Source organism: Eumetopias jubatus, unplaced genomic scaffold (genome assembly GCF_037043125.1).
Source record: "Eumetopias jubatus isolate StellerSeaLion01/CBP00866 unplaced genomic scaffold, mEumJub1_p1.0 scaffold_1, whole genome shotgun sequence".
NCBI classification, from domain to species: domain Eukaryota; kingdom Metazoa; phylum Chordata; class Mammalia; order Carnivora; family Otariidae; genus Eumetopias; species Eumetopias jubatus.
In genome coordinates, this window is record NW_028274807.1 from 211,248,880 (window position 1) to 211,273,587 (window position 24,708).

Here is a 24,708-nt window from a genome sequence, read left to right on the forward strand (position 1 = left end):
GAGGAAGTAGAGATGACTCCAAGATTTTTGGCATGACCAGACTTATCTTTGCTAAGATGGGGAAGATAGAGGGGCGAGGGGGAGTGTAGAAATCAAGAACAAGGGTTAGCGCGTCTTCAGCACCTTCTGAACATTGGCCGATTTCTGTTGGTCAGCAATAGCATCCAGCTAGAATATAATAACAGCCCCCCCTCCTCCATTTGCTTTTGTGTTGCCATCTGGATTGGTGGTGATTCTTCCTTATATGCAACAGAAGTTGACTCAGGGTGATTTAAGCTGCAAAGGAATTCATCGGGTGGATATATTGGTGGCTAATGAAATCACCAGCCTTTGAAGATGAAAAGGGACAAAGTAAGAGTGCAGGCCAGCAGCTAAGGCCACAGCTTAAATCATTCTCCTGAAACCAGCCGGCACCTCTGGCTTTTGCTGACAACCCTGGGCGCTTGCAATGCCTCTGTCCCTTCTGCTCCCTCCCTTTCCTGATCCCTCCTCCTTTGGGTGGTGGGTCCTCAAATCTAAATCTGTACATCTGCTGAGTGGAATTGGGGTCACTTGCTTGCTCCTTAGCTGCAAAGGAATCTGAGGGAGATGGCCTGGTATTTTCCTCACATGGAGAGTGTCTGTGAGTATGGGGTTTGGAATATTGTATGCCCCACCCGTAAATAAGTGAGTTTGGCTTCACTTATGGTGTCTATGATGGCTTTTCCTTCTTGGCAAGAAGGTAATTAGTCTTTTTTTTTTTTTTTAAGATTTTATTTGTTCAGGGGTGCCTGGGTGGCTCAGTTGGTTAAGCATCTGCCTTTGGCTCAGGTTGTGTTCCCAGGGTCCTGGGATCGAGTCCCACATCGGGCTCCTAGTTCAGTGGGGAGCCTGCTTCTCCCTCTCCCTCTGCCTGATGCTCCCCCTGCTTGTGCTCTCTCTCTTTCACTCACTCTCTCTGACAAATAAATAATATTTAAAAAACTTAAAAAAAGATTTTATTTATTTATTTGAGAGAGAGTGAGTGAGAGAGAGAGCATGAGCAGGAGGAGGGACAGAGGGAGAAGCAGACTCCCCACTGAGCAGTGAGCCCAATGATGATGCCCCAAGGGGCTGGATCCCAGGACCCTGGGATCATGACTTGAGCAAAAGGCAGATGCTTGACTGACTGAGCCACCCAGGCACCCCAAATTTGTCTTTTGAAATAATTTATTTAAGGGAGTTTCTTGAAAAACAAGAGAATGTTGGACATAGAAATCAGGATGGTGGAGAGCTTTGGGGTAAGGCAGTCAGCAAATATCAATAACGTTCTAATGGTGGAGTCTGATGGTGGGGTACTGTGTGTGCATTTTGCTCCCCTGCTCTTTCACACACATACATTACATCAGTCAGAGTCCTGGATGGAAAGAGATAGTACACTCAAAGTGGGTAATTTGGGGATCAATGAAGACAGGGACAATTATAAAGGTGAAGACAGAAGGTGCGTAGCCCTACTGTGGATAGTGCAGTGTCATCCTGCGGGCAATTGTGGGGCCCCATCACCATCTTTAGCTGAAAGGGGCAAAGGGAAGGAGTGGTTCTCAGAAACTGGAGCTGGGGTCTCCTATGGATGGAGAGATGCTGCTAATGCACAGTGACCCCCATGGAGGGAGCTTGTGGGAGAAATACTCTGGTCTTTCTCCTCCCAGACTCTCATCTCCTGCTGATGCCTCCTACTGGCAATCCAAAGACTTCTTGCATATGTGTGCTTCATATATTCTTTTTTTTAAAAAAGATTTTATTTATTTATTTGACAGAGAGAGACACAGCGAGAGAGGGAATACAAGCAGGGGGAGTGGGAGAGGGAGAAACAGTCTTCCTGCCGAGCAGGGAGCCCGATGCGGGGCTCGATCCCAGGACCTGGAATCATGACCTGAGCCGAAGGCAGACGCTTAACGACTGAGCCACCCAGGCGCCCCCATATATTATTTTTAAAACATGTATTTAATTTTTACATCGAGATATAATTCATATACCATAAAATTTACCGTTTTAAAGCGCATACTTCAGTGGTTTTAATATAGTTACAAGACTGTGCAACCATCATCATGATCTATGTTCAAATATTCTTTTGCAGATATTCCAATATTGCTTCAAAAATCCAATGTCAGGGAGGGAAAAGAAGGGGTTCATTTGACCAAAAATATTAAGTAGCCCCATTATCTCTGCACTGACTCAAAGAGACCTCTTTTGCAGACCCTGGACTCAGTTTCTCTCTCCCTAGAAGAGGTTACTAGAGACCCCTGAGGACCAGCATAGACTTTGAGTTGGACAGACCTAGGCTTGATTCCTGCCCCTCCCCTCTGCTCTGGACAACCTTGGTTTCCTCATTTTATGAACTGGGCAGGTTCTGAGTACCTCTATCTAACAAGGTTGCAAGAGCAAACATTAATTAAAACACTTTCACCTGGAGCCTAGCATTCCAAGGTGGTAGCTAAACACGAACCACACCAAAAGCTCCAAGTGAAATGGAAAAACAGTGCAGGGTGCTTTTCCTATCATTTCAGTGTTGTTATTGTTAGCTCTGCTTTCTGGAAGATGACACCAGGAAGTTACCTGCCCAGGGTCACCCAGTGAACAAGAAGCAGGGTCAACACTTATACCCAGAGTCCATTTGTTTCCAAACTCTCCACACGAGGGCCAGGAAACTTGGACCCCTATTGCTTTTTAAATATTTTTAATTGTGATGAAATATACACAACACAAAATTTACCATCTTAGCCATTTTTAAGTGTACAGTTCATTAGTATAAGTCCATTCACACTGCCGTGCAACCATGACACCATCCATCCACAGAACTCTTTATCCTGCAAAATTGCAACTCTCTCCCCACTAAACATTGACTCCCCACCCCACCCCGCCTGGCTCTCACCATCTACTTCCTGTCTCTGTGGATTTGACTCCTCTAGGGACTTCATCTTAGTGGGATCAGACATTATTTGTCTTTTTTCTGTCTGGTTTATTTCACTGAGCATAATGTCCTCAAGGTTTATTCATGTTGCATCAGGTGTTGGAATTTACTTCCTTTTTAAGCCTGAGTAATATTCCATCGTATGGTTATACCTCATTTGGTTTATCCAGTCTTCTGTTGATGGACACAGGGATGAGTTTGCTTCCACCTTTCAGCCGTTGTGAGTAATACTGCTATGAACACGGGTGTGCAAATATCTCTTTGAGACCTTGCTTTCAATTCTTCTGGTTAATACCCAGAAATGGGATTGCTGGGTCACATGATAATTCTGTTTCATTTTTTGAGGAACTACTATACTATTTTCCATAGTGACTACACCATTTTACATTCTCACCAGCAGTGCCCAAGTTCCAATTTCTCTACGTCCTCACCAACAGTTGTTATTTTCAAGAATTTTTGTTGTTTGCTTGGTTTACTTATAGTTGCCATTCTAATGTGTGTGAAGTGGACCTTATTGTTTTTTAATTTTTTATTTAGACATAAGAAATTGAGCTTCATTAAATATTTAATACAGTGATTGCTAGTGGTTACAAATATATATTTTATGAAAAAATATACATGCACTGCTGCTGAGTGCACAAACATTTTGCTGAGGGAGTGTGTGGCCAGAAAAATCTGAAGACCCCTTAGTCAACTCAGTTCTATGTGGAGGGGGTTTTAGATCATCCTTGTATTCCCAGGTCCAAGATAATAAAGTCCAGAGGTTGAATGAGGCAATCTATCTCATCTTTCAAGGTCCAGCCCCAATGTCCCCTCCTCCAGGATGCCTCCCTTGCCTTCCCAGATAGCTCCAGCTCCTTACTCTGGGCTCCTCAGCCCAGGGTCCAAGGGTCCCTCTCTCTGCCCCAGCCTTGACCATGGAAGGGTGTGTGTGTGGATGCTGAGGAATTTCTGGGGTCCCAGCAATGTCCAGGCACAGAATGGGTTAGGCAGAGTTTGCTGAAGGAAGGAAGGAAGGAAGATAGGAAGGAAGGAAGAAAGATAGGAAGGAAGGAAGGAGGGAAGGGTCTGTACTGGCCTCTGAGATGGGTGTACACTGAAGAGGCCTGGCTGCGCAGAGGTGGGGAGGGTTGGTTGAGGCTCTGCTCACCGGGGCCATATTCGGAAGCGGAGGCAGCCGCAGGCCAGACATCGAAGGCCAAGGTTGAGAAGGCGTGTCCAGCGGAAGAGTAGGCAGTGGGTGGCGCGCACGTACAGGCTGCCTGAGGGGTCCACAACCTTGAGTGCAGCCAGCGGGGTGTAGCGGGCATTGGTCTGTCGGCGCAGGGGTGGTCTGGTTGAGCCGATGACCTTGACAATGACCTATGGGGTGGAGCCCTGAGTTCTTGGATTCAGAGTGGGGGGCTTGCAGGGTGGGGCACCCTCACATACCTGAGCCGTGTCTTGGGGCTCTGCGTTCCCCACTCACCTGGGCCACATCCTGTGGGCTCTGTCCTATAGAGTGAAAGAGCTCCCTGGAGGTGGGCAGGTAGAAATCCCGGAAGTAGTGCAGGGTGTCAGGGTCAGTGTCTGGGAACTCGGCTGTGGAAAACTGCTCCAGGAGCTTCCCCTCAAATTCAGTGACCACCGGGCCAGGTTCCACCAGGGTGATGCTGGGGACATCGGCAGGGGCAGGGGGGTCTGGTATCCCAACCCACTCGCTGCCCCATTACTGTCCCTCTCCTCCTCTCTCCCCCCATCTCTCATCATTACTGCATCCTTCCTGGTTCCCCCAGTCCTTCCACTATCCAACCCCTCTTCCAATAACTCCATTTCCCTCATTCCTGATTCCACTTTCTCACCACGGCCTTGTTTCCCCACCATCACTGCCTTCCCCGTCTGCTTCCCCTCACCGCCTGCCCTTTCCTCGTCTTTCTCCACCACCTTCTCCCATGCCCCTCCTTCACTACCCAAACGCCCGCCTCACAAGATGTTGAACTGCAGCAGCTGGACAGCCAGACTTTCGAAGAATCCCTCCAGGGCGAACTTGGAGGCTGCATAAGCTTCATTGAACACGACACCTGAGAGGATTGGAGGAGGTTGGGCCCTTTGGTGTCTGGGCGATGGGCTTGTGGGTCCAGAGGGACATGGGGTCTTCAGGAGACAGAGTGAAGAGGGTTTGAACATCAGAATGGGGAGTATCTAGGGCCAGCATGATGAGTGTATGTGTGAAAGGAGCATATGCTGAAGGATGAGCCCCCATGCTCAGGATGAGGCTCTTGGGGTGACGTACACTATGTCTTCCCAGTGCTCCATTTGCCTTAGCCCTTGAAAATTCTACTTCCCTCCATCCTCTAAACCTCTGGGTCACTTGAGCATAGGATTGCTAGGGTCCCTGAGGGCAAGTTCGATTCAGCACAGTTCTTATCTGTCCTTATTGAGAGTGAATGTGGCCCCTGAGGTCGGGAGGTGCAGCTGGAAGAGGGGCCAAAGGGTTGGGACTGAGTCGTAGTTACAGGTTCCCCATGGTGGGGCAACAAATAAGGTGGGTTCGTAAACAAACAAACAAACAAACAAAATAAGATGGATTCTTCAGGGGGCTGCTGAGGAGGTGGGGGCAGATCCCAGGGAAGTTCCAGGGGGAGGAAGGGAGTCTAGACGGATTCAAGGAGGAAAGACCCAGGAGCATGGATGGCAAATAGGTGGCCTCCATAGTAGGGCCAATAGCAGACATCACTAAACGATTACTGCTCTCTTTTTCTGAAGAACCTCAGAGCCCCAAAGCTATCTCTGGGGCTTGGTTAGAGAAACATCAAAGAAAGGAGTTTGTCAAGAAAATGTCACAGGAAAGGGATTCTGGGGCACCTGGGTGGCTCAGTCTGTTAAGCGTCCAACTCTTGATCTCAGCTTAAGTCTTGATCTCAGGGTCGTGAGTTCAAGCCTTGAGTTGGGCTCCACACCTGTGGAGCCTACTTAAAAAAAAAAAAAAGGAGTTCGTCTGATGGTTCCTTTGGTTTGGGGGAGATGTTTGGGAGAGGAGAGGGGGGAGGGTCAGAGGGAGAAGCAGACTCCCTGCTGAGCAGGGAGCCTGATGCAGGGCTCCATCCTGGGACTCCAGGATCATGACCCGAGCCAAAGGCAGCCGCTCCACCAACTGAGCCACCCAGGTGCCCCAAGGGAGAGATTTTTAGAGGTGTCCAGAAGTAAGGTTGATGCTGGATGTGGATGCCCACTGGCAGCATTTATAATACTACTGCCTATTCTTTCGGCACGGCAGACATAATCTAATCTAGAAATATGTCCTATAGAGCTTCAGAATCCTTCTCAACACAGGCTCATTTGGAATATGAACTAAAACCTATTTGCCATTCTTCCAGCCTGGGGAGGGTCAGATGCTAGGAGGATTCCCAGGGGTGGGTCCCCAGGGCTTACCCTGCAGCCCCATGACACTGCTGACCACCACAATGTGGCCCTTTCGCCTTCTCTTCATGCCAGGAAGGACAGCTCTGACCAGACGGACAGCCCCGAAAAAGTTGGTATCAAAGACGTTCTGCATGGCAGCTAGGCTGATCCCCTCCAGGGGCCCCACCAGGCCCACTCCAGCATTATTCACTAAGGAGGGGACTGAAGGTTACTTTGAGGTCCCCCCAACCCTTCTAGTGTCACTCCTCTAAGGACACTCCCTGAATTATCCCTCCCCCTCCTCCAAATTCGGGGCCAGTCCAGAGTATCTTGATGGACAAATGTGGTACCCTGATGATCTTTACATAGAGTTTAGCATTTGTTCTGGGGACCCTGAACCCTGGGTTGGAGGAAGGGCTGCTGGGAGCAGCCTCCCCTTAATGCAAGAGCAATTTTGCTCTGACCCCAGTTTGCATAAAAACAGCCACACCCACCTCCTTAGAAGGTCTTTGAGGGATCATGTGTTGCTTCTTCATCATGCTCCCTTCCCCAAATGACTCATCAAAGTAACTTTTCCAACTACATATGGTTTTCCCCAAACGTGAGATGTTCTATTCAATAAAATCCACTCCCAGGACTCAGTTTATTTCTTGTAACCCTGATAAACTGGTACCCTGGGCTTTTAGCCAGCTTGTCTATCTCTTCTGTCCAGAGCTAGCTGTTGCTGGTGAAGCAAGAAGGCTGGTGCTCAGACCCTGGAGAGGATTCACTGTAAGGAGGATCTGTGCTTAGGTCAGGGAAGGGGGGAGTGACCCCAGGGGCTGTTCAGTCTCACCCAGCACATCCACTTCCCCTCCCTGGATGCAGCTGAGACACTGGGCCACTGACTCGTCACTGCACACATCCAGCTGGGCCACGGTGAGGGTCTGCCCCAGAGCATCCCCAGCAGCTTCCTCCAGTGTCCCCTTCTTTCCCAGGTCCCTCATGGTGGCCACCACTGGGGACAGAAAAAAGAGTTGGGGCAAGCACTGGGTTCCTTTCCCCTGAGCATTCACTTACATATCTCCATGATCTTGCATGAGCAGTCACAGAGGGATGGAGAACCACAGGTTTACACACCTATGTTCACTACACAACCACAAATGCATATTGTGTACATACATTTACATGTACTTTCATCCATCCCTCCATCCCTCCATCCAACATTTACTGAGCATGTACTTAGTATACATTATGCCCTATTCTAGGTGCTGAGACTACTGCCTGAAATAAGATAGGCGAAGTCCCTGCCTTCATGGAATTTATAGTCCAGTGAGTAGGGCAATAAAGTAAATATAGAACATATTGCCTTGAGAAAAGAAATGCTTACATACTTAGGGTCAATATATGTGCATTGTGTGTACATGCAAATACAAATAGCCACATTTATATCAACCACAGAAATGTCAATTTATTGAATATCTACTATGTGCCAAGCACTGTGCTAAACACTTTTATAAGTACTGTCTCTAACCTCGCGAGAACCCTATGATTAGGCAACGGACTTATTTTCCAAAGGTGGCCACAACTTCTTTCATCAAATATGCTCTTTGAGAACTTTGCTGCTCCCCCTCAAGACATGAAATCTCATTTTCCTCTCTTTGAATCTTGAGACTAGCTGGGAATTAATAGAATATGGTGAAAGTAACATTGTGTGGCTTCTGGGATTAGGTCGGAAAAGATATTGTAGTTTTTGCCTTGTTTGCTGTAGCGTTCACTCTTTTTCTTTTTTTTTTAAGATTTTACTTATTTATTTGAGAGAGAGAGAGAGAGAACAGGAGTAGGGGGAGGGGCAGAGGGAGAGGGAGAGAGAGAATCCCAAGCTGACTCCACTCTGAGTGTGGGGCCTGATGTGGGCCTCAATCTCACGGCCCTGAGACCATGACGTGAGCCGAAATCAAGAGTCGGATGCTCAGCTGACTGAGCCACCCAGGCACCCCTGTAATGTTCACTCTTAAAATCCTCAACCACCTTGTAGCAGCCCAGCTATCCTGAAGCCACCATGCTGGGGGGAAGCCCAAGCTAGCCAGATAGAGGGACCACATGGAGACCTGAGATTATTAGAAGGAGGAGAGATGCCTGCCCAGGCCTCTGGCTAGCCCCCAACTCTTCTAGTTGTAGCCTTTGACTCTGAGTGAGAACTGTCTAGCTGTGCCCTTCCGAGTTTATGACTTTTGTTAACCATGAGAGATAAATGGTTGCCGTTGTTCTATTACACCAGAAATTTTGGAATGATTTGTTCTTTAGCAATAGTAGCCAGAATAAGTAGGTAAAGTTATTATCCGTATCATAGAGATTAACACATTGAGGCTAAGCAAAATGAAGTTCCTTGTCTGTCCCACCACTAGTAAGTGTTAGAACTGAGATTTGAACCTGGATTTGTTGGGAGTGCTGAGCTCAAACCCCTGTATACATGTTTGTACCCTTCATGCATGTACTCACAATCATACGTGCACAGCCCCGGGAGGCATGTTCATACAGTCTGTGGGCCTGTGTGATTCACGGGTGTTGCACAGATGAAGGGGACCACATGCATACATACATGTGACAAGTGTGGCCTCAGGGGCTGGGTTGCTTGGGTCCAAATCCAGGCTCTGCCACTTTCTGGTGGGGTGACTTTGGGCAAGGATCTTAGGCATTCTGTGCCTCCGTTTCCTCATTTCTAAGATGGGGCTAACGTTGGTGGCCACCTCATAGGGGTGATATGAGAATGAAAAGACTTACTAGATGCACAACACTTAGATCAGAACCTGGCACATTGTAAGCACACAATAAACATCCTTCAGCTTTATACACTCATCTGCCTGTCCACAGGGACACACACAGCACAATTGCTTCTCTGCACACTGGCACTCAGTCTGTCACATCTAAAGCTGTGTGTGTATCTAAGACAGAGGGCAGAGGGTTGGGAGAAGCAGCTCTGCCAACTGGGGCAATGCCCTTGCCCCCTGCAACGTCCTCTTAAGTAGCGGCCCTTTGCCCACTTCAGCTCCAGCTTGCTCTGGGTCAGAGGTTCCCATGAGTGGAGTGCAGACTGAGGCAATTTACTCGAGTCGCAGGAGGCTAAGTTCCTAGATTTAGAGGTCCCCCTTAAGCCCCCAAGGTCAAAGTCACTTAAGAGGTTTATCTTGGAGCAGTAATCTGGGGAGGGGTGGGGGGGAGTCCTAGGGAATGCCTAAGTGGAACCTTAGGGAAGCCCTTCCCACCAGCCCTTTAAAAAATATCACCTACCCCCCACCTCCTACCATACCCCATCCTTACTTTACTTTGCTTCTTAGCACTTATTAGCACTAGACATATTATACAATTTAAAAAAATCTGTTTATTGTCTGTCCTTGCTCCCCTCCCTCACTACACCACAGCTGAGGGCAGAGATTTTTGTCTGTTTTGTTCACAGCTGTGTTTCCAGCACCTAGAACAGTGCCTGGCACCCAGTAGGTGCACAAGAAATATTTGTTGGATGAGGGAATGATTCATGAGCAGAGGTGGGAAGGGGGCCTCCACGTGTCCTGGGTCCTCCTCAAGCCCACACATACAGCTGATGGGATGGGCTAGTGGAAATGGTGCCAAGAGGGCTGAAGGTCCTCAGAAGCCATGCCCACCCCTGCCCCTCCCGGCCCCACCCCGGGCCTCTAACCTTGGTAGCGCTGCCTGTGGTCATGAGCCAGCTGCACTGCGAGCTCCAGGCCAATTCCCGAGGAGCAGCCTGAAATCAGTACCGTCCGGGGTGCGTCGGCCATGTTGATCCCTCCCTGGATGGGTGACCTCTGCTGGCCAGCACCTGCCTCCCGCGACCCATCCTTGCCTCACCCCCCACCTCCTGGACACCCTCCCACCGATCCCTTGCAAGGTGAAGGGGCCCCAGAAGACACCAATTCTGAACTGACCCTAGGCAGGCAGCTGGGGGAGGGGGTAATCTTTTAACCTCAAAATAGCCTCTTTCCTTTATCTGTCAAAAATTTCTTCTCACGGCTACACTCACAACTAGGGTCTTTTTATTGTGACTGTAAATCATTCAGGGCTGGGGGAATTAGCAGGGGCATTCTCTCCCTGTCTGATCTGGGCAAAGAATCTCTGGTGGGAGGGAGGGAGTGAAAGAAAGTGACAGAGAGTGTGGTCCCGGAAGGGTCTTTCAAAGAGGAGAATGGGCATAGATATGTCAGATGATGGGGGTAGACTAGGAAGAACTTCCCAGCAAGGCAGGGCAGGGCACTCTTTTTATGAGAGTCTTTTAGCAGAAGTCTTAGCCTCTGAGGTCCCTGAGGAGGGAGGAGGAGCAGCTTGGGGAGATTCCCTCTCTTCTCCCCACCCCACAACCCCCATTTCACCCTCAGGCCAGATGGGGCCCCACCCCTTCTCCCCAGGGACACAGACACTCTTTGTCCGTGGAGCCAGAGGCTGGAAGGGCGACGCCGCCAGCTTCTCCCTCTTCCCCATGGTGGGGCAGTTCAGGGCCCAGGATACGCCCCTTAGGTTCCTCCCTGCAGAAGCTCCCTCAGATCCCGCAAGTCTGCGCTTGTTCAGTTGCACAGACAGCTCCTTGTGACCCCCTGGGGGGAGGGAGCTTCACAGTGGGGGGTCCCAGTAGGGTGAGGGGCAGCTCTACCTCACCCCAGGAATGGCATGGATCCACCTCTCCCTAAGGCAGTTCCCTGCTTTGATGTAGGGCCAGACTTCCCCATTTAATGGTGGGGCATATGTGAAGATTTGGAATTGGGGCTAGGGCATCCATTTGGGGACCTGAATGAGGGCTACGGATGGAAATGGGACCCTTTATTTGAAGATTAAGAGTTTAGGGGAAATTGAGAACTGTGTTTTGGAATCTGCGTCAAAGGTTCGGGGGTGAGGCCAGGACATCCAATTCCGGAATTTGGGTGGAGAAATGAGGGTTTGGGGTAAGGCTGGGAACGCCATTTTGTAATCTGGTGGGAGGCTGGAGGTGGGATGAGGGTTCTTTATTTAGAGACCCGAAGGGAAGGCCTGGGATGAAGCTGGTACCTTCCATTGTGTGGCTAAGCCACTGCGGTAAAGCAAGTGGGTGAAAATTTGGCATCCAGGCTGAGACCCCATCTGGGGGCCTGGGTGAGACAGAAAAGATTTGTATAAAGCTGTGTAAAGCCTTAATTCCAGGGCCTGGATGGAGGCTGAAGGTTTGAACGAGGCTAAGATCTCTTTTGAGGGAGGGTGTTAGGAGGAAAGGGTTTGGGGTAAGTCTGGGACCCCGAATTCTAAGGCTGAGTGGGAGTGACCCTTTTCCTCCACCGTGGGGTGGGGCGAGAAGGGCCCCGCTCCCGGCCCAGGGCTCCAGCCCTAGCCGGCCAATCAGCACTCAGCACAAACTTTCCCAACTCCCCCACCAGCTGTCAGCCACCCTCCACCCCCCCCTCCAGCGAGCCCCGCCCGGCCGGGCTCTGGAGCGCAGGGCGAGGCCAGGGCGGGGTCTCCCGCAGTCTCCTGCGGATCCCGAGTGAAGCCGGCCGCGGCGAGTGAGTGCACGGAGCCTGAGGAGTCGCCGCGCCCCGTAGACGCCCCGGCCGGTCCCCGCCTTGCGTGTTGGGCCCAGCCGGGATGGGGAGTCGCCAAGGCCTGGGCCAGCCGCGGGCCGGCCTCTGCCTGCTCCTGACTTTGCTGCAGCTTCTGCTCCGGACGCAGGCCGGTGAGCCGGAAAGGAGGAGATAGGCATAGGATCAGGAGTGCAGGATCTAGCGAGGTCCCCCAAAATGGGGTGGAGTCAGGAATGGGGGGCGTGCTAGGGGGGGCGTGAGTGTCGCGCGTGGCTGGGGTGCTGTGTTCCGGCGCGTATCCGACTCTGGGCGATTTGTGGGTGTGACAGCTGGGGGGAGGGGGGAAACGTGTGACCGGGTTTTACTGGTGGATGCGTTGGAATGAATGCAATTTATGTGTGTGTGTAGCAATGTGTGTGAGGCCATTTGAAGTGAATTTGTGTGTGGGAAATTGGGTGTGGGAGTTGACGATTATTGTATGAATATGTGTGATGGGTGATCCCTGGCCAAGTGTGTGATTGTGAGTTGTGGGTGTGTCTGTGTGGGGCTGACTTAGAGAATAATCGTGTGTTACGTGTGTGATTGTCTTTGGGTGACCCGAAGAGGGGTTCGGTTGTGATCTGGGGATGTAAATAAAGGCCCAGGAGGACGTGAGTGGATGTTTCTGGGGGTGATAGTGAGTGGATGTTTCTGGGGGTGATAGTGAGCGGGGACGAGTATGGGAGGGGGCTAATCGGGGATTGTTTCCTTCGCATGTCCCCTAATGGCTTCGTGCATTCTTCCTCTCCCTCCTCTGCCTCCAACTGGCGCTCCTCCACCTCCTCTGCCCCTGCTTCTCTCCCCTCCCCCCACCCCGCGCGCCCCCGAGCCGCGATCAGCACCATGGACAGGGCATCGGGAGGGCCGCGGTGAGGGGCGAGGCGGGGCGGGGCGCGGGGCGGGGCGGGGCGGAGCGCGGGCGGGGGCGGAAGTGGAAGTCGCTGCCCCCAGCCGAGCCAGCCGCGGGTGTTTTTCCTGAGGAATTTCTCAGGGGCCTCAAGGGGTCCCGGGGGCCGCCGGACGAGTGAGTCAGCGCTGACGCACGCCCAGCTGCGCGCTTCTGGCTGGACGCCGCGCTCCGCCCCGCAGGGTTCGGGGTTGGGGGCGCCCAGGGGTTTGGGAAGGTCCGTCCCTCAAGTGGCATCTCTGGTCTGAGAGAGGCTGGGCTAGGCCCTTCTGGAAATCCCTCCCTAATGTGAACTCAGGCCCCCAACACACACACACATACACACACGCAGACACCGTCCTACACTTTCTCACTTTCTCTGGAGTCCAGGGAGGTGCCTGCCTGCTCACGTGGATTATCCCAAATTGGCCCATGTCCCATTCCCATGCTCACACATCCACACAGTCGTGCAATCTCAGGCATCCATTCAGAATATAAGCCCTCTGGGACACCAGGAATGTTAAACACCGGTGCCCACGCCCCAGACAACCCCAGCAGCCACCCGCCATAGGGTCACAGCCTTTGTCACCCTCCTACGCCTTGCAGCTCCAGCGCATGCTTCCGCTGGTATCCACACAACCCTGTCAGCATTCACAACCAGTCACCTACTCGACGACTTGGCCATACTCTCACATATAACCACATTCCCCCATCTGGAATCTGATCTATTACAATCACAGACTCACCCGCATCACCTGCTCACTGCCAGGACCCAGGACCCCAACTCACAGGGACTCCCAGCCACACACCAAACAACAGCACCTAGTCCTCCATCGGAGTCCAAATACTTGGCACGCACTGACATACCCACAAATCACAAAGCTCGGCCATTCCCTGGTCCATATAGAGTCACACCCATGCTTGCACAATCTCATGCCCGTATACAACGGCACACACACACCTATGTTCTCCTGCCTTTCTGAGGAGATCCCAACCATGTTGCACCTAGTCCCCTGCCTGCCTCCCTTCATATCCTAGACCCCATCCAACATCTCCCTGGGGCCCTGACCAGCACAGGGGAGAGTGTGAGGGAAGGTCAGGCAGGGTCCCTGACAAACCCCCACCCTCTGGCCCTGCAGGCAGGACTCAATGCCTCTTGTGTGTCTCCTTGTCACAAAGCCAGCCATGAAAAGAAAGGGCAGTCAGTTTCTGAAAGGTCATTACAGAGGAGATGCAAGATTGAAGCAGGAGACATTTGGGTTAGGTGCTGAGAAGGACTTTTTCAATGTGAATGAGCAGCTGGTTGAGAGGACACCCCTTCCCCCAGCACAAAGACAGGGGTCTGGGTGAGGGGAGAGCCACACTGTATGGGGTCATGGAGCTCAGCCCTCCACTGGGCCCCAGCCTGGAGAGGGGGCAGCTGGGATGATCATTCCATGGGGGAGTGACCCTTGTGGTTGACAGAGCCTGGGAGCTCAGATCTTAGTCCCAGGGGACTGTAACCCAAATACCTCTTAATGACAGCCCAGCCAGAGAACAAGCAATTAGAGTGGGGGCTGGTGGCTGCGGCAGAATTGGGGGGCGTGGATGGAGGGAGTGAAAGGGGGAGGGGAGAGCAATCCACACAGATAGACATATGAAATACCAAAAGACAGAGAGAGAGAGCTAGGAAGTAAGAGAGAGAGAGACACTGATTCAGAGTTGGACGCAGAGAGGGACCTGGAAAGACCAGCACAAAAAGTGGGGCAGAGAGAGAGGACAGGGAGTGGGAGAGAAGAAAGAACGAACAGGAGTTGAGGGCATTCCAGCTGAGGCTGGAATAGGGGTCTGTAAGGTTTGGAGAATGAAGGATCTGACCCAGGGGGAGCCGGACGGGGGTCCCTCATCCAAGCCCCCTGTCGCCCCCAAGTCTGGCCCCCCACCCTGACTCCCACTGGTGAGGTCAGCAGAACCGCCCCCAGGGTGAGGTCATGGGCAGATTTGACAGAACTGTCTCCTGCCAAGAGGCTGGGTCAGGGGGTCAGTGGGACAGTCTGCTGGGGGGAAGGGAGAGCAGGCAGGGGCTTTGGGCCCAGGGGAAGCCCCCCCCCCCCTGCCCAAGCCATGTGGTTCCACTTAGCCCTGGCCTGCTGTATGGGGTGGGGCTGGAAGGTTGGCCTGGATTTGGATCTGGTTGGGCCAGACCAGTTCCTTCCTTTCCTGGCATGGGAGGGATAGGGTCCCAGGGAGGAGGTCGGGAGGTCATTAGAGAGAGGTGGTCACAAGGAGGAGGTCAGAGAGGGTGATAAAATGGGGAGGTCACAGGTCAGGTAGAGATGACTCGGATAGGCAGAGGGAGGAGGTCGTGGTGATGGTGATCAAGGAGGAGGTCAGAAGGAAGAAGTTAGGAGAGGCAGTGGAGAAAGGGAGAAGATCATGGGTGCTGATGGTCAGGGAGGAGGAGCTCAGAGGAAGTGGGGGTCAAAAGAGGAGGTCAGAGGGAGGTGGTAGAGGAAAAACACACACAAGGAGCCCCTCCTCTCCAAGCGGGTTTCCCCTGGCAGGGGGCTTCAGGCTGGGGAAGCAGCCCCAGGGAGTCAGTGCGGGGGAGTACAGAGAAGGGGACAGTCTGGCTCTGGGGCTCAGGCCAGGAAGCCTTGATTCATCCCAGAAGTAGGTCAGCTTTTTTTTCCCTCACCAAAAAACCAAGGGGGAAAAAAAAACACACACACAAAACAAAACAGGAGTCAACAGGCCAATGAAGCTGGAACAGCTGTGGGGTGGTGAGGTGGGTGCAGGTCCCAGGCCTGCTCCTTCTCCCTGACCCACAAACACAGCGGGAGGCCGAATTCCCCAAATCTGAGCTACTCACCTGGAGTCCTGGGTTTGTTTTAACTGCCCTGCACCCTGGCTTCTCTCTACAGCAGGCCCTGTGGATGTGCTGAAGGCCCTGGGCGTGCAAGGGGGCCAGGCTGGGGTCCTTGAGGGGCCTGGCCTCTGCCCCCAGAGGGCCCCAGAGGGTGACCGGGCATTCAGGGTTGGCAAGGCCAGCACACTTGGCATCCCCACATGGGAGCTCTTTCCAGGTGAGTCAGTGCAGGAGGGGTAGGAGGGGGTCATTCTGGGAGCATGGGTCACTGCTAAGCCATCTAAGCTGCCCCTTTCCCTCTGCCCCTTTAGATGGGCACTTCCCTGAGAACTTTTCCATGCTGATCACTCTGCGGGGCCAGCCAGCCAACCAGTCTGTCCTTCTATCCATTTATGATGAGGGTGGTGCTCGGCAGCTGGGCCTGGCTCTGGGGCCAGCTCTGGGCCTCCTAGGTGACTCCTTCAGCCCCCTCCCCCAGCAAGTCAACCTCATGGATGGCCGGTGAGTATAGGGAAAGTTGGGGTCTAGAGAGAAGTGGGGTGAGAAGCACCCCCCACTGAGACTGTCCCCTTGCAGGTGGCACCGTGTGGCAGTCAGTGTGGATGGCAGGAGGGTGACTCTGGTGGCTGACTGTGAGCCTCAGCCCCCCACGCTGGGCCATGGGCCTCGATTCATTAGCACAGCTGGACTCACTGTGTTGGGGACCCAGGACCTCGGGGAGGAGACTTTTGAGGTAGGGGTTCAGGGATAGGGTAAACCGAGATAGAGAATGGGAGGGAGTTTTGTCCACAGCCTGAATGTGGAGAAGAGATAGGAAGAGGGAGATGTCCAGCTTCAACCTTGCGCCAGGAAGCTGAGAAGAGGGAGCAGCATGCATCACTGTGCATCTTCATGGTGTGTGAGATTGTAGCGACACAAAACGAGAATGCATGATGGCACATACTTGACTTGTGGTGGAAGAATAAGCTGGTGACACGGGACTCCACTGGTTGTTATAGTGTGTAACCGTGTGCAGTGGTTGTGATGTTGGGTGCTGGCAAGGCATGGCATTGTGTGGCTAGTGACAGATGTGTTTTTGGTGTGGTGTCTGTGCTGTGTGTGGTTGTGATATGTGTCCCCTCCAGTGGGCCAGGGACATCCAGGGGGCCAGGCCCCTCCAGGGCCATCTTGTTCCCCTCCTTATCCCCGAAGCCTGGAAGGGCACCTGGCATGTTTTAGGTGTCACCATGTGCCTGAGAGCAAAGGAATAAATGTGCCTCCTGATGGGACAGATGTTGTGGGGTATGGTTTGTGGTTGTGATTTGGTGTGGCCATGATAGAATCTTCCTCCTCTCAATTTTGAGGGGCAGAGGGATTGCTGGGGCTGTGGTGGGGCCACCCCCTCCTCATACTTAGGGTGCTCTGGGTTGAGGGAGCCTTGGTGCTTGCGATGGGGTGTCAGAGTCAGCCTGTAGCTCCCGTCCCTGACCCCCATCCTCTCCCCAGGGAGATATTCAGGAGTTGCTGATAAGCCCAGATCCTCAGGCTGCCTTCCAGGCCTGTGAGCGATACCTTCCCGGCTGTGACAACCTGGACCCTATAACCACAGGGGTGAGTGAGGAGCTTGTCCTGAGGTCACAGGCTGAGTCATCTCTGGCTCCAGGTCTCAGGAATGAGTGAAGTCTGACCCTTATCCGCGGGTCAGTGACTTTGACCTAGGTCATATAACTGAGTGATTCCTAGCCCCAGATCATATGATTGACCCTAGGTCACAGGGCTGAGTGAGCCCTGGCTTCAAAACAGGACCAATGGGCCATGTGCCAGCATGGTCCCAGATGACTGAGTAATGGGGCCTCCATTGAGGGGCTCTGGACCTGATGGGGGTCCTCTTCCCAGGTGCCCCAGGGTGAGCCAGAAACTCCTCCCCCTCGACGGAAGGGGAAGGGAAAAGGGAAGAAAAAAGGGCGAGGTCGTAAGGGGAAGGGCAGGAAGAAGAAGAACAAGGGAACTTTGACCGCAAGCCCACCTCCTGGCTCCCTGGAGAACCAGGTAAGGGATCTGCGACCACTCACCTCTGCTCTTTGCCTGACCTCTGGTCTCTGATTCCCACTGATTGCTGGTGCCTCATCCAAGCTCTCTGCCTTTGGTCTCCAATCCCTGACTTTTGACTTTTCTCAGCTGACTGATAACTATGTGTGTGGGGGTGGGTGGGGGGCGGCTGGTACTGTCTTATGAGTTTTCCCATCTCTGCCCCCCAACATCCAGTTTTAGGGGCTGGAGGAAGGGGGCACACCCAGATGAGTACCTTATTATTAGAGGGTTCTTTTTTTTTTTAAAGATTTTTTATTTATTTATTTGAGAGAGAGAGAATGAGAGATAGAAAGCACGAGAGGGAAGAGGGTCAGAGGGAGAAGCAGACTCCCCGCTGAGCAGGAAGCCCGATGTGAGACTCGATCCCGGGACTCCAGGATCATGACCTGAGCCGAAGGCAGTCGCTTAACCAACTGAGCCACCCAGGCGCCCCTTATTAGAGGGTTCTTGATGAGGGCTACTAAGGACAGCCATTAGCTGGGGTGAATAATGGTTTCATTAGTTAAGAGTGTCAGTTTGAGGTTGACTCGTTGGGGTCATTGGTGAGGGTTATTCATTGGGGGAGTCTAATTTGGGGGCATTCTTTGGCTTCCCTGATTGAGGTCCATGTTTGGGAGGTTCCTAGTGGAGATCATTGTTGGAAGTCATTGATAGAGACCACTGTTGGTGTTACTGGTATCGCTGGTTTAGGGTAAATGGTGGGAGGTCATTGCTGGGGATCATCAGTTGAGAAGGTAGGTCATCAGTGGGGGACCACTGATTAAAAGGCATTAGTGGGGTCACCAACTGGAATCACCAGTTGAAGGAATGACTTTCAAGGGGTCATGGATGAGATAATTGGTTTGGGAATCCCTGATGGGTTATTAGTTGGGAAGTCATTGATGGGTCATTGGTTAGTGAAATCACTGTTTGGGGGTCATTGGTTGGGGAGAAGTAGTTAGGCTCACTCATGGGTGTTCATTGTTAGAGGATCACTGGTTAGGGGAATAATTGATTAAGGGGTCACTGGTGGGGCTTGTTAGTTGAGGGGCCACTAGCTAGTGCTTATTGTGGAGGAGGTCACTGGTTGGGGTCATTAGTTGGGGAGGTCACTGGATGGGAGAATAACTGGTTGGAGCCATTGCCTGGGGGACCACTGATGGGTCGCTGGTTATGGGGATAACTGCTGTGAGGCCAATGATGTGAGTTATTAGTGGAGGGGTCATTGGTTAGGTCCCTTAGTAGGGATCATTAGTCAGGGGTTATTGATGGGGGTCATTAATTGGAGTTACTGGAGTTAATGGTCACTCGTTGTAGGAATAATTGGAGGCCATTAATAGGGGATCATTAGTTGGTGGCTCACTGGGTAGGCATCCTTGGTGCGGGCCACTGGCTGAGGTCCCTGGTTGGGGGAGAGTCATTGGTTGCACTACATTTGTTCTCAGCATCAGTGGAGATAAAGAAAAGATCACTCAGACCCAGAAAAAGAACGCGTCTCCAACCCCTTCCTCAGCCCCAGCCCCTCACCTGGGCCTCTACCACCGTCTTTGTGCCCTTGACCAAACTCCTCTGCAGCTGTCCAAGCCTCTCTGTGGCCTGGCTGGCTGACCGCTGAGCTCTGTCTTGGGAGAAGGCACATAGGATAGGCTTCCAGGAGTCTGGCCCTGAGTACTGGACCTTGACTCTGATCACTGGGCTCTGGAGCCAGCCCCACTCTGCCTTCCAGGTCTCCCAGACCTGGCCTAGCTTTGCTCCTCTTCCACATAGGAGGCCTCCCCCTGCTGGCTGTTCTAGTCAGCACACATTTGCCTCCACTGGCTAGCCCCCTACCTAACACCCCTCTGGTGTTTTTTGGGAATCCTCCTTTGTTACCCTCCTCAGACTAGGCACTCCTGGGGGGGCAGAGCCTATCTCCTCTTTTTGTCTTTATTGGACTGACCCCAGACCTGACACTCCTGGCCCTGTTGCAGACCTCCACCGACATCCCCAAAACAGAGACAGCAGCTTCAACTCTGCCTCCGACTCCCACACCTTTGGTCATTACCACCACTGTGACCACTGGCCACAATGTCACCATGCTAGAGGTCAGTGGGAAGTGGACGGGGCTGGAAGGGAAAGTCCTGGGGCAGTGGTTGTGGCAGACAATGAGGAGGCCCAGGGGCAAACTTTGGTCTGTCCCAATGTCCTCAGGGGGACCTGGACCCAGACAATGGAACTGAACTAAGGACCCTGGAGACTAAGTTAGCCAAAGAGGACAAAGAAGGAGGTGGCCCCACCATGGGCCCTGACTTCCGGGCAGCAGAACAGCCATCGCAGACTCAGTTCCAGATCTTTCCTGTGAGTCTGAGGATTTGGGTTGTCGGGGGATGAGGGGTGGCAGGGACTCCTGCCTGGAGCCGCATACCACATTTTCTCTTTTGCCTTCTTTTTATCTTGCCTAGAATGTCTTCTGACCACCCCACTGCAGTCAACAAATATTAGCACGATTCTAATGTGACAGGAACTGTGTTAATGGATGGCTCTGTGGGTAGGATGGTGTGTTTGGCTTTTAGTCCAAGCATGATGAGAAGCCACTTGGAATGGAGCATGCTCTGATTTGGAACTTTAAAAAGTTCCTTCTGGCCGCTGAACAGCATATGGACTGTAGGGGGAGCCAGAGAGGCAGCAGGGAAACCAGTAGTCCGTGTGACACAGCCTGGTGACCTAGACGAGGGTTGTGGCAGTGGGGATAGAGAGATGTGCACAGATTTGGACCATGCTCCATTTTGGTCTTGCTACTGGAGATGGAGAAAGATGCAAGGATGGCTTGGTAGATGCATGGTGGCACCTTTGAGTAAAATGGGGAAGCCTAAAGGAAGAGCGGGTGGGAAGTCTCAAGGATCTCATTTTGGGTGTGCTAAATTGGCAACTCCTGCTTGGCATCCAAATGGAGATGTCAAGTGGGTAATTGGTTAGAAGATTCTGGAGTTCAAGGGACATGGTCTAGGCTGGAGATAAAGACTGGGAAATCAACAGCAAAGTGATGCTGCCTTTAGCCAAGGGATTGAATAAGATTGCTTAGGAAAATAGTGCAGACAGGGAAGGAGCCCAGGTTCTAGCCTTGGTGTTGGACAGGAGAGGAGGGGAATAATCATAGCCAACTTACCCTGAGTGCTTGTTATGTACTAACCATTGTTTTAATTTATTCTTCTTCCCATGGGATATATACAATTATCATTCACCTACTAATTCTGCAGGTGAGGCCATAGGGGTTGAATAAGTGGCTCCCCAACACTCAACTAGTGAGAGGCAGCTCCAGGATCAGGACCCTACAGCATGCTCCAAAGTCCACACTCTCCTCCTTGACCATGGCCAGGACTCACATCTCTTTTCTCTTCGTTCCCCTGCCCCAGGGTGCTGGAGAGAAGGGAGCAAAAGGAGAACCAGCAGTGATTGAACAGGTGAGGGGTCTGGGGCTAGGAGGAGGTGGAGGGGTCTGGGCTAGGATGGGGGTCACACTCATTTCTCCCTCAGGGACAGCAGTTTGAGGGACCTCCAGGAGCCCCAGGACCTCGAGTGAGTCATGGCTGCATCACCCCACCTTTCTCTTCTAGTTGGGGTGCTTGAGTCCCTGGGGTGGGGGCTGGGGAATGATGTTGCTGTATCATTAAAAGAGTATTGTATGTTTGAAGCTCATAGGATGAGTCAAAATAGGGGTCAGGATGTAAAGTGCGGGGGAGTTGATGTGGGTCAGTATAGTATTGAGGGGCCAGGGATGGCTCAGTGTTGGGTAAGGAGGTGTGCATAGGGTCAGGGTCGGTGGTGGGTTAGAAGTTGGCTTGGCTCAGGCCCTGCGCTTATGACTTTTGTTCCTCTGTCCCCAACAGGGGGTGATTGGCCCCTCAGGCCCTCCTGGCCCCCCAGGATTCCCTGGAGACCCTGGTCTACCGGTAAGAAATTCCTTCTGGGTTATATCCTGGGGAAGTGAGGTTTCAGGCTGTGAAGCTGACATTGGGAACTTGTACGTCCTAACATGGACCTGAGAGGCAGGCACTGAAGGCATCACGCTAAAGCTGGCATTGACCTCACTGCTCATCTCTCTCCCCATCTGTGAATTGTTACCCCTCTTCTTTCTCTGGGGGCCTTCCCCTGCTTTTCTCTTCCATTTGTCTCTATCCCTGAGTGTCTTTCATCTCTGTCTTTTTCCCTGTGTCTCTGTCTCTCCCCTGCCTCCCTCCCTCTGTCTCCCCACCTTTCTCTCCTCTCCCTGTCTTTGTCTTTCTCTGCCTCTCTCTCCATCTCACTACCTCTGTCTTCTCTGTCTCTCCATCCCTGCCACTTTTTATGACTCTCCCTCCCTCTGTCTTTCTCTTGCCTACTCTATTTCTCGCTCTCCCTGCCTCCATCTTTCTCCGTCTCTCTCCCCTCTCCCCCTCCATCTCTCTCATCTCTCTGTCTGTCCATCTCTCTGCCTCCGCCCACCTCTGTATCTCTCCCACTCTCAGGGTCCTGCTGGCCTCCCAGGAATCCCTGGCATCGATGGGATCCGGGGTCTACCAGGCACTGTGATCATGATGCCGGTAAGAGGGAGATAGGGTGGCACATCCTTGGGGGTTTAGTCCTGACCCAGGAGGGGGCCTCTCCTTGGGCTCCCCTCGTGACTAGCTGCCCCCTAGTTCCAGTTTGCAAGCAGCTCCCTCAAAGGACCCCCAGTCTCCTTCCAGCAAGCCCAGGCTCAGGCAGTACTGCAACAGGCTCAGGTGAGTAGAGGATAATCAGGGACCAACAGGGGGTAATGGGAGGACATTGACAGAGTGACCGAGGTGGGGGATAATGAAGGCTAGTCAGGAGGCAGGTGGATATTTGTCTCCTGAAGATGCCTTTTGGGAGGGTGTTGGGGTTTTTGGGAGACCTGAAGTTCTGTTCCCCTCCATCTTTCCAGCTGTCTATGAAAGGCCCCCCTGGCCCAGTAGGGCTCACTGGGCGCCCAGGCCCTGTGGTGAGTAAGGAGTCTGGATGGAGGAGGGGGGATACCTCAGTGGAGGGGAGAACCTCCCTTTAACTCCATTACCTCGTCTCTCTTCCTCCAAGGGTCTCCCTGGGTATCCGGGTCAGAAAGGAGAGATGGGAGAAATGGGGCCACAGGTGAGATTGGTGGGGATGGGAACAGGATTTGTTGGGAAGGGTCTTCTCCCAGAGCCACAGGATAAAGTGCTACTTGAGGACAGTGACAAAGGGGCTAAGAATACCTTTGCAATTACTGCCCTTCCTAGAGGATGATTTAAAATAAGTCCTTCCTCCTTCTTATTCTCCTTTTTATTTTTATTTTTTCCTCTTCTAGGGTCCCCGAGGCCTTCAGGGACCTCTTGGGCCCCCTGGCCGGGAGGGAAAGATGGTGAGTAACTTGTAGGTCTTTAGGTCATCCCTCGTCCATCCCTCAACACCCAACATGAGCCTTGGCTCCATGCCCCCAGGATCTGCTGGTGTCATTGGTGGGATAAGGGCACTGAGGACAGAGAATGGCAGCTCTACTGAGTGTGTCACAAGGGTATCTGGCCAGGTCACAGAGTCAAGGAGGACTTTCTGGATGGAATGACGCTTGAACTGAGATCTGAGGTACAACCAGGCAAACAGGAGAGGAAGGGTATTCTAAGTAGAGGGAACAGCACGTGCAGAAGAAAAGACTGGTGCACTGAGGGAGATGATGAACAAGATAATTCCAGACAGTTTTAAATGCAATGAGGAACACAGAGCTAGACATTTAATGGAGATTTTAGTTTTTATGATGGTGGTGACATGGACTAGAACAAAGGGCCTAGAGATAAAGAATAATGGACAGCTTTGAGGTGTATTTGGGAGGTTAAACTGGTACGCAGAGAATCCCCCAGGATTCTGCATGAGGAAAGTACTCAACAAATAGTAATATGTATCTTGATGCTGTCACCTCCCTCATAGGGCCGCTCTGGAGCAGATGGGGCTCGGGGCCTCCCAGGAGACACAGGACCTAAGGTGAGTGATAAGGTCAGGATTAGGACTTGGAGAGACCATCAGGTCAAGGACTCAGGGCTCGGGTGGTGTCTCTTTGTGCAGGGTGACCGGGGTTTTGATGGCTTGCCAGGGCTACCTGGAGAGAAAGGGCAAAGGGTGAGTGTATGAGGCCCCTCCCCCATAGCAAGCCTCCTGATATTCATGGCACCCTCTCCACGCCCAGTACTGGAGCCTCCACCCCTGTGTGTGAGCCCTCATCCCTTGTGCCTCATTTCCTTTCCTGTGGGGCTGGTCTCTATCCCCACATTTCCACTCTGAACTCCCCTCTGTTCCTAACTCCAGGGTGATTTTGGCCATGTGGGGCAACCTGGTCCCCCAGGAGAGGATGGTGAGAAGGTGAGTTTGGAAGAGAGAGAATGGTCTAGAAGCTAGAAAGCCAGAAGGGGAGAGGAATAGAGTATTCAGGGGACTGGATGAGAGGCGAGGGTCAGGAGCCTCGGTGGGGCTCCAAAAGATAGATTGAGGGCTGGGGGCTAGTACCAGAGTTAGTAGGTGAGACTCAGGATTGCAGGCCCAGGATTGGGGTCAGGGGCCTGAACTGAATCACATGTGCTCAGTCTGTTGGTTACTGCCTCAAGCTCTGACTCTCGGATCCTCTGGAAGAGTCTGCCCAGATGAGGGAAGGTGGTTTTCTGAGTGTTTTTCCTCCTTCCCCGTCACCAAGTGATGAACGCTTTCCCACAGGGAGCCGAAGGACCTCCGGGGCCCACTGGCCAGGCTGGGGAGCCAGTGAGTATCGGGGACCTCTGGATCCTTTGCCTGGCACAGGGGAGGGAGTCATGATTCATGGGGCCTCAGAGCAGCGATGCTGCAATAATGCTCCTACCTCTTTGCAGGGCCCCCGAGGACTGATAGGCCCTAGAGGCTCCCCTGGTCCCCTGGGACGGCCGGTGAGAATGTCACTTTCTGTCGCCACCCTGCTTGTCCTTTTCTCACCTCTTGTCCGCTCTGCATGTCCATTTCTCTTACCTGGTTTCTCTGCCCGCTCATCTTTCCACCTGTGCCT

At 52.5% G+C, this 24,708-nt stretch overlaps 2 protein-coding genes across 2 annotated transcripts in view; one reads left to right on the plus strand and one right to left on the minus strand.

Moving 5' to 3' along the window:
• Window positions 1-4,075: 4,075 nt before the first annotated feature.
• RDH8 (retinol dehydrogenase 8) lies at window positions 4,076-10,089 on the minus strand. The gene is made up of 6 exons (XM_028088731.1): window positions 9,987-10,089; window positions 7,146-7,307; window positions 6,341-6,520; window positions 4,896-4,989; window positions 4,398-4,581; window positions 4,076-4,291 (listed from the first exon to the last, which is right to left on the minus strand). Exons 1-6 carry the CDS (start codon window positions 10,087-10,089, stop codon window positions 4,076-4,078), a joined length of 939 nt encoding a protein of 312 aa, XP_027944532.1.
• Window positions 10,090-11,917: 1,828 nt separating this feature from the next.
• Window positions 11,918-24,708, plus strand: part of COL5A3 (collagen type V alpha 3 chain) — a 36,002-nt gene continuing 23,211 nt past the window's right edge. The window contains exons 1-21 of the mRNA XM_088022543.1: window positions 11,918-12,005; window positions 15,682-15,843; window positions 15,938-16,127; window positions 16,203-16,359; window positions 17,112-17,216; window positions 17,502-17,654; window positions 19,646-19,759; window positions 19,866-20,012; window positions 21,068-21,115; window positions 21,189-21,230; window positions 21,542-21,604; window positions 22,160-22,234; window positions 22,331-22,414; window positions 22,597-22,653; window positions 22,746-22,799; window positions 22,996-23,049; window positions 23,610-23,663; window positions 23,745-23,798; window positions 23,985-24,038; window positions 24,387-24,431; window positions 24,539-24,592. Of these exons, the coding sequence (XP_087878669.1) occupies window positions 11,918-12,005; window positions 15,682-15,843; window positions 15,938-16,127; window positions 16,203-16,359; window positions 17,112-17,216; window positions 17,502-17,654; window positions 19,646-19,759; window positions 19,866-20,012; window positions 21,068-21,115; window positions 21,189-21,230; window positions 21,542-21,604; window positions 22,160-22,234; window positions 22,331-22,414; window positions 22,597-22,653; window positions 22,746-22,799; window positions 22,996-23,049; window positions 23,610-23,663; window positions 23,745-23,798; window positions 23,985-24,038; window positions 24,387-24,431; window positions 24,539-24,592 (1,854 nt within the window). The remainder of the gene's footprint in view (window positions 12,006-15,681; window positions 15,844-15,937; window positions 16,128-16,202; window positions 16,360-17,111; window positions 17,217-17,501; window positions 17,655-19,645; window positions 19,760-19,865; window positions 20,013-21,067; window positions 21,116-21,188; window positions 21,231-21,541; window positions 21,605-22,159; window positions 22,235-22,330; window positions 22,415-22,596; window positions 22,654-22,745; window positions 22,800-22,995; window positions 23,050-23,609; window positions 23,664-23,744; window positions 23,799-23,984; window positions 24,039-24,386; window positions 24,432-24,538; window positions 24,593-24,708) is intronic.